General features: G+C 54.3%; 3 protein-coding genes across 3 annotated transcripts; 2 read left to right on the top strand and 1 right to left on the bottom strand.

Annotated features, from left to right (window-relative positions):
• Positions 1 to 255: 255 nt before the first annotated feature.
• CABS01_00098 (uncharacterized protein) lies at positions 256 to 1,218 on the top strand (the record flags this gene model as incomplete). The annotated part of the gene is made up of 2 exons (XM_060533482.1): positions 256 to 653; positions 717 to 1,218. The coding sequence occupies 2 exons, from the start codon at positions 256 to 258 to the stop codon at positions 1,216 to 1,218; spliced, it is 900 nt and encodes a 299-aa protein (XP_060405996.1).
• Positions 1,219 to 1,578: 360 nt separating this feature from the next.
• CABS01_00097 (WD domain-containing protein) lies at positions 1,579 to 3,612 on the bottom strand (the record flags this gene model as incomplete). Its single annotated transcript, XM_060533481.1, has 5 exons — positions 1,579 to 1,806; positions 1,861 to 2,328; positions 2,386 to 3,277; positions 3,345 to 3,426; positions 3,480 to 3,612. The coding sequence occupies 5 exons, from the start codon at positions 3,610 to 3,612 to the stop codon at positions 1,579 to 1,581; spliced, it is 1,803 nt and encodes a 600-aa protein (XP_060405995.1).
• A 3,816-nt stretch (positions 3,613 to 7,428) lies between these two features.
• Positions 7,429 to 7,815, top strand: CABS01_00096 (uncharacterized protein; the record flags this gene model as incomplete). Its single annotated transcript, XM_060533480.1, has 2 exons — positions 7,429 to 7,570; positions 7,637 to 7,815. The coding sequence occupies 2 exons, from the start codon at positions 7,429 to 7,431 to the stop codon at positions 7,813 to 7,815; spliced, it is 321 nt and encodes a 106-aa protein (XP_060405994.1).
• Positions 7,816 to 8,190: the final 375 nt, after the last annotated feature.

The following is an 8,190-nucleotide window of genomic DNA, read 5'->3' as shown; positions in this document are numbered from 1 at the left end:
TTTTTTTTTAAGTGCACGGTCCCCCTATCATATTTCGTACACCACTTGCACTCTCACCTTACCAACCACAACCAAGAGTACCTGTAGTATCAGACTTTTAGATTCGCGAGCATCACATCTGACGACAGCCTTCCACGCCTCACACTCCAGAAAGTCAATTCGCTTTAGCTACTTCATTTTGCTCAGAGGATCATAACTCCTAGCGCGCCAAAGGAAAGGAAAAAAACAAAAAACGAAAAAAGCAAATCTCATGACATGAAGACAACCACAACCACAACCGCCGCAACAGCAGCGCAAACAACACCCAACGGAGAAACAACCCCAATCGCAACACTCGTCCCCGTCCTCGCCATCCTCGACAGCTTCAACCACCGCAACAAGAACCAGCACCGCGTAGCCCGCTGGTGGTCCGCCTTTGACCTCCTCCGCCGCGCCGTCCGCCGCCTGCACGACGCCCTCGAAGCCCAGGCCCGTCACCGGCGCGCCCTCAGCTTCAAGTCAAAGTCCTCTTCTTCGTCCTCCTCGAAGAAGTCTACCGCAGCTGCTGGGGGTAAGCCCACCGGCAGCGCTGAACGTCGTCAGAATGCGCTAGACGAAGATGTCGCTGCTAGGGTGCGGATGCTGCTAGAGTCCACCATCCCCTCGTCCTTCTCGTGAGTCCTTACCTTTCCTTCATTGATATGTACCTATTACCGATATTGACCCGAGGACTACAGAGCCTTTACACAACTAGCAGCAGACAACCAACACGCCGCCCTAGGCCTGGTCCTCCTAGGTCTCCTAGCACGCATCAACTCAGCCGTCACACTCCTGGCTCCTACTCCTGCTCCTGCTCCTCGGGAAAAGGCCACACCAGCAGGCAATGTCACTACTACCTCTTTATCATCTTCAGCAACCAAAAGTGCTGCTGCAGTCGCCGTGGCAGATGAGAGGCATCACCAGCAGCAGCAACAACAATCCGATTCAAAGGGTCTCGGAGTGGCCATCTCTCGGGACCAACTCAAGCTTGCTGCGAAACCTTTAGATCACCACCCATCATCATCACGAAAGATCGATGAAACATCACCCGCCATCCCTCAAAAGAAACGCAAGTTGGCGAATGTGCCTCCTCTTGAGACTAAATCTAGCAAGCCAGCAAAGGAGGAAAAGCCAGTAAAGAAGAAGAAAAAGGCAAAAAAGACGGATGACTTTTCCGATTTATTCAGTTCCCTCATGTAGAGACATTCACGTAACAAAGATTCCCCAACAACACCAAACAATACATAATATGGAGACAGGAGTCATGTAAAGCTTCAAATATTTCATTAGCGACGGCTATTTGCTACGAGATTCCGACGTGTCCCTGCCTGTACGCCCCATACCGGCCTGTGCGTCTCTCTCTGAGAATATTCCAAGACATAGACAGGGACAACCTGTTCCACCGCAAACGAAACCCTCCCTAGTAACAGAGCAACTCAACCTCTTCTCTTCGACACCCGCTGTTTGGTATACATCTCTGGCCACTAAACAAGCCTTCGCCAAGAAACATCAACTTTATCCCACGTACAGGTATCCGGTCCATGGCCGAGCGACATTTTTCTACTGGACGCTTCGGTAAGACCAGATACGCGCCCGCATATCACCAGAGCCGGTGGCGAAGTAGCCGCCTGTTGGGCTAGGAGCAACTGAAATGACCGAGTTCTTGTGGCCCTGAAGCATCAACTGCGTAGCGCCAGTGCGGGGGTCCCAGAACTGCACTCCACGGTCCTTGGAACCAGACATGACCCAAGCGGCATCGGGCGTAAGCGCGACAGAGAGAACGAAGTCCTGAGTACATTAGCGAATCTGTTTATGAATTTTGCAGGGGTATAAATCACTTACCCTGTGACCCTCGAAAGTCTTGACGCAACGGCCCCCCTTGGGTCCGGGATTGGGCAAGCCGCGAGGGGTGCTGAGCTCCCACATCTTGATCGTCTTATCCAAACTGCCACTGACGAGGTCTCTGCCATTAGGAGAGAAGGCAACACTGTAGACGCTGTCCTTGTGGCCATCGGGACCTTCAAGACGCTCGAGCAGGTATCCCTGGTGGATGTCCCAAACGCGGACGCTCTTGTCGAGAGAACCAGCGGCGACATACTTGGTGTCGGGAGAAATGGCAACAGTTGTGACACCGTCCTCAATAGTCAAGGTGAGAGTGTTGGTACCCTGCTCGATATCCCAGAGACGGACGGTTCTGTCTCCACTGCCAGAGGCAATCGTGCGACCATCGCGGGCAAAGTCGAGAGAGTAGATGTCTTGCTCGTGGCCGGAGAAGGTGTTGCGAATCGTTCTGGACTGAATGTCCCAAACCTAAGAAAGAAGAGTCAGTTGAGCCCATGCCAAAATGCCTTTTCGGTCAAAACTTACTCTAATCAACTTGTCCTCAGCACCGGTAGCGAGGTACTTGCCATCGGGACTGAAGCAAACGCTGCGAATGTACAGATCACCAGTGATATCCACAGTGTCATCCTGAAGGACACAGAGCTTCTCGCCAGACTGAACATCGTAAATCTGAGCGGAGCGGTTGCAGCCGGTGGCTACGTACTTGCCGTCGTGGCTGAAGCGCACGCAGCAGACTACACTCTCGTGTGCGAGAGTGTGGACAAGATCGACATCCAACATGCGAGGCACGTGTTGGTTAAAGATGACGAACCAGTCGTGACCCGATTTCTTTGAGTGAGGCGGCAGGCGATCAGGGTCAAGATCGCCAAGGGCGTTTCCCACCGGCGGAGCGTGGGGGCCCCCCATGCGCGCGTGGTCGGGAGTAGGATGGCTGACTTGAGGCGACTGGGTGGCGCCCGGGAAAGGAATGGGAGTGTTGATCTGGGGTGTAGCCGGACCGACAGCTGCAGGTGGTCTTCCAATTCCACGTCTGCCCGGACCCGGCGATGCGGTGGTCTGGGGGGGCTGGGAGCCGAGCCCATTAGATACGGGCCCACCGGGACCCGGGGGGTATTGCTGGAAAGGCTGCTGCGACTGAGGCGGCGGCGGAGGCGGGACAGGCAGACCCGGAGGTCCCTGGGCCATCTGATGCTGCGGGCCCATTTGCTGGTCCTGAGGGGGAGGAGGGGGCGGAGGAGGGGCCAGCTGGCCCTGGCCACCACCGGTCATGATACCGTTGAAGAGACCGGTGCCGGGGGTGATGGAAGGGGGCTGTTGCGACGGGCCCGCGTGAGGAGGAGGACCGCCGATGCTTGGGGGCGCGTTTCCACGAGCTCCCTCAAGCTGGCGGCGGAGCATGGCAATTTCCTCTTCATACCTGTTCAAAAGCTCGCTGTTAGCTTCTTGTGAAGGGACTCGGCTCGCAATCATTGACATCGACATACTTTTGCTTGAGGTTCATCTGCGCTTGCTCCATGGCGTACACCTTTTCTCTAACAAGCTGCATCTCCTGAACTTGAGCCTGGACTGGAGATTTCGTTAGCGTGACTGACGATAGGTGTCAACCGCAACTGTCTTACTCTGGTGTTCATAGCCCTCCGTCTGGCGCATCTGGGTGTCGAACTCGGATCTGATTTGGTCGAGGAGCTCATTGAGCCGGGCCGAGTTATTGGGGGGCACCGCGCCCATGGCGCGATGCGGGTACATGGACATGGTTGCGGTTGGAGTCGACAAGAGTATTCAAGGTCGGAACCAAACAATTCGCGCCGGTGGGGTACGTGGTGTTGAGAGAGATGAAGTGGCGGTGTTTATCAGGGGAAATATAACCGTGGGAAGCTGCAAATCGAGTGTCGATGATGGAAAAGATGCGTCGGGTTTGGTCTTGAGGTTGTCGTGGCTCGGAAAATTTAGCTGTTGCGGCTATGGGCCCCCCTTCAATCGGCTGGATGCACTGAGGCACAAGGCGCGATTTGCCTTAGGTAAGGTCTAGGGTGGTTGCGTTGACAGCGGCAGAGCCGTCCAGTCAGGAAAACGCAGATGGGTGCTGCGCGACGCGGATGGAATTCGGTTGGCGTAAGGAGATGATGAGATGGGAAGGCGTTGTGCTCGCGATTGATGATGTTATGTGCGCGGCGCGCGTGTCGAGTCTGTCACGGCGGAGATGGGGGAAAAGAGAGGAAGGGGAAGAAAAGTTCGGGTTAGGCAAGGCAGGTGGAAGGAGAGAAAGAGACCCGTCCAGAAGAGGCTGGCGAGTGGAACGAGAGGAGACGGCGCAAGGTGTAAGGTGCACAGGCGAAAAAAGAAGACGGATGGGAGCCGCCTGGGGATTTGATCCAAAGGTGGGTACCCCATCAGAGGTGAACTGCTCTGTGCCGCCCCCCCTGGATCCAGGTGCACGCCAAGCTAAGGTAGACGACCGGGAGGTAGCTGGGTCAGTTGCGATACATGCTCAAGATACAGCGGTACGGCACTAGGGGACCGCAAGCGAGCGTTGACGGGTATGGAGCAGGCATCACGGGCGACAGTCATGTAGCGTCAGGTATCGACCGGGACATCGCTACAGAGATGGAGTCCAGGTCTGTGCGTTTCTATGTTTTTTGTAGTGTATCTTTTTATTTTCTGGCGAGCTGGCTCCAAAGGTGGGTCCCTTTCCATGTGGCGCCTGCTCCCAGCGGGTGTGGGTGGTTTCAATCTGCCCAGGCTTGGGACTTGGTACGTGGGTACCTAGGCGGCGGCGACTGAATCGGTTCAGTAGGGCAGGGGGACCTTAGTGTTGACGCTAGCTCTCGGAGCGGGGGCGTGTTACTAGTGGGGCGATGCGGTATAGGTGCAGCCCGCACTCCGTACCTCGTGCGTACCTACCTCAGTCTCGCAAACCTTCAGGTCCCGTTCTCACCAGCCTCGATGTTGCTCCCGCCTTTTTGACTGGTTACCTGCATCGCCCAACCTGGTAGGTAAGCAACAACTTGATATAAATCCCCGAGTTGGTTCATTTCACAATCTTGGTGTGGCATTTCCTGCCTCTGTTTCCATTGGCTCGCAGATGCTTACACTGATGTTATATCCGTGGAAGACCTGCTACTCAGTAAGGTACATTCGGTCAATTTCGCGCTTTGTGAATTTCTTGCTTATCTACCTGGCGTACCATGCGATTGCCTACGTTACCGATGAAGCCTGATTTCTACTACAGCTAAGAGTCCACAGCATCGCCAGAGTCAACTGCGGTGGTCTGACAAGAAGTCAAGCCCCGTGTGATTGAGCGGGACGAACGATATCATCATGGTAGTCCTGGACGTGAATATATCGTAATGTTTACTAAACACCACAGTCGACAGGCTTGATATATCTAGCTGGTTGATTCCAGAATCCGAAGCGTCGCTTTCTAGCATGGGCATCGGAAACTTTACTCTGCTCCACAAGTGAAGAAGCATTTTGGATCGTGACAGGAGTACGAAGCAGATCCTGTCCGGCAAGGAGAACCCGCTCGACCGTTTTCCCAAACATCGGCAGAGCTCCGTGCAAGCTCGCGGCCCCAAAACCTTCGGACTGCAAGTGCTGTTTATTCGCACGTACGCCGCTGCGGACGGATGTCACAACCCTGGCGGCAACCAACAAAAAACACGTCCATTCATAGCCACGTACTACAGCGAGTGTATTTGTTACCGGCACGCTCTTGAATTAATGTGACATCGAGACAAGAGATGTTGTGCGGAAATGGGGGTTCGCCTGCATATAATTATTATGGGCGGTAGCCGCCAGAAGGAAGGCCAACTCTAGGAGGATCATCAGAAGTAACAGGGTGGATTTTGGGGGGGGGGGTAAAAGTGCGGGCAGGCAAGCAGGTGGCTACGGTGTGACGGTAGGGTTGGGTATTGCAGAAGAAGGCAGTTTGGGGAGTTATCGTGAGATGCAGCGCTGCCGCATGGAGATGCGCAACACGGAGATGCGGCCGACGAGGTGGCACCCACAACTGGCATGGCAGTGAGGCACCCACCAAAGCACCAGAGCACAAGCATCCAAGCACCCACTGGGCCAGGGCAAGCCGCACGGGGGGAGGGGTGGAAGAGGTGTGGATAACGCGTGCGTGATACAGGGTTTGAGGGGGTGAAGCTGTGAACTGTGGATGGGTGGGCCATGGGTTGTGGTTGCGGGTGCGGGTGCAGATGCAGAATGTTCCATTGGAAGACGTGACGGGTTTCTTAGCTTTGAGGGCGGCTGCTGAGGAGCGAGGCACGGCAAGGGTTTAGCGAAAGAGGGGTGTGTGCGTGAGAGGAAAATAACTAGGTAACAGAGAGAGAGAGAGAGAGAGAGAGAGAGAGAGAGAAACAGGAGAGACAGAGGAGGGAACCTGAGTAAAAGGGGGGTCGAGGCACGAAATGGAAGTATCCGTGCCGTACTTACTTGCGTACAGTATACGGAGTAGCACGGAGTAGTATACAGGACGAGAGGCGTGTGGGTGTGATGACTGTGAGTGAGAGGGTTGTGTCCGTGGTGGATCGTCTGGTCTGGTATCCGCAGAGCAAAGATGGAAACGAGGGAGAGTTTGACGACGTCTGAGAACCGGGAGAACCTGCGTCAACCTTGCTAACTTATTAACGGCCTAGCGCCTGCGCGTGTGCTTGAAGCCTCCCTGTTCTCTCCTACATACCTTCCTAACTTCCTTGAGGAGGGTTATCTGTACAGTAATGTAGATGGTAACGCAGTTTTCGTATATACGAGTGGTAAAAGGTGGTAAACCCGCACCAGAATACAGATAGGTTCCTGTCAGAGTAAACATTAATTGCCGCTTCGGGATATGACAATTCTTGGGTGGGCCAAGGTGAGAAGACGACATCTCACCTAGGTGATCTCAGCTCGTAGCCACACCGTATGGGTAGTTGTAGCCGCTCATCGAAGATACCTTGACCAACATAAACCGCCCGGAAAGGACACTTTCCTCTCATCTCATAGTTGGGGCGCGGCGCGGAAATAATGAGTGATGAAGCCCCCCGCAGGCAATAAGGTTGGGAGGGCGACCAAGCATGTTGCGTTCTTCGTCCATCCACCCGCCGTGTCACACACACCAAGGATCATGGCCCTTGGCCTGTGCTGTGGCCCATCCTATCGTGCCATCCTACTCTTTACCATCCATGGAAGCTGCCGAAACGTTCCATACCCGTCGGGCTCGCTAGCCTTTAGATGTTGTCGGGTTCTAACTTCTCCTGACATGTACATACGAGAGGAAGAGGATGCCGAAGATGAGAAAAGGCAAAGACTTATTCCATCGGTATAGACCCACGTACAATTGGCAGGACCTTCAGCGACCCCCCCCCCCCCCCCCGCGTCTCGGCATCGCCAACACAATGTCATGGAGGCACTCCCGTTGTCGCATGCATGCGCCATGCAATGCCATTATTAGCGCGATTACGGTGGTACCAGGCATTCATGAGCGCACACTACTGTGCAGTCCACACACAAAAACTCTGGGGGACTTTGTTGGAGCTGTGGTGGTAGCACAGGTCTTGCCCCATTCCACACCCTCTCTTGACGATGATTTCTTTTTTCGCTTCGATTTCATTCCTTCTTCCTCTCTTGTACATATTCTGCTTATTGCTAGTACGCGCGCAAAACCACCCTATCGACAGGAATATGACCAGATTGATCAAAGTGCAACACACTATCCGTAGACATTGTCAGCGACCATATCAGGCCACACCACAAAGCTGCGGAAGCTGACAACAGCGGCTTGGGTCTGCAGATGAAGACGCCTCTTATTATGTCGCCGTGTCTAAAAGTTATGAACAGACAGAAGACACACGGTGGATCTCGATGAGCTGGAGGGAGGGGGATTTGTTTTCGAGCAACTCAATACTGTGTCTTCTTGACTACCATATCAATCGGCAGACCAAACGAAGCAGGCACAACAGGCTGCCTTAAGTTCCTGGCTACTTTGGCATGGTTGGAACCAGTCACCCTATTTCGTAAATCTGCATCAATCTTTTAAATCCCCGGTTGACATGCCACGACTACAATGTGTTCCGGACAGGTCCATTAGCTGTCGGCGGGTGTGCACTCTCTTTCGGAGTGAAGATCCAGACCGCTCAGGAGAGTGGCTGAGGCAAGAGGGTCAACAAGGGGTGCGAAGCGCGGTTGGCGATGGCCGCATAATGAGGTGCCCCCCAACATCAGCTGGCGGTCCCGGGACAAACAAGGCGGCGGTTCTGGGTGCCTTAGCGTTGGGGTTTGAATATCGGAAGGGTAAGGTGAGTTCGGGTAGAATTAGAAAGCCCAAGCCGATTGAGCGGAGAAGGT

Source organism: Colletotrichum abscissum (assembly GCF_030869225.1).
Source record: "Colletotrichum abscissum strain IMI 504890 chromosome Unknown Scaffold_1.1, whole genome shotgun sequence".
In the NCBI taxonomy this organism is placed as follows: domain Eukaryota; kingdom Fungi; phylum Ascomycota; class Sordariomycetes; order Glomerellales; family Glomerellaceae; genus Colletotrichum; species Colletotrichum abscissum.
Note: the sequence above shows the minus strand (reverse complement) of the source record. Positions and strands in the feature narration are given on the sequence as shown.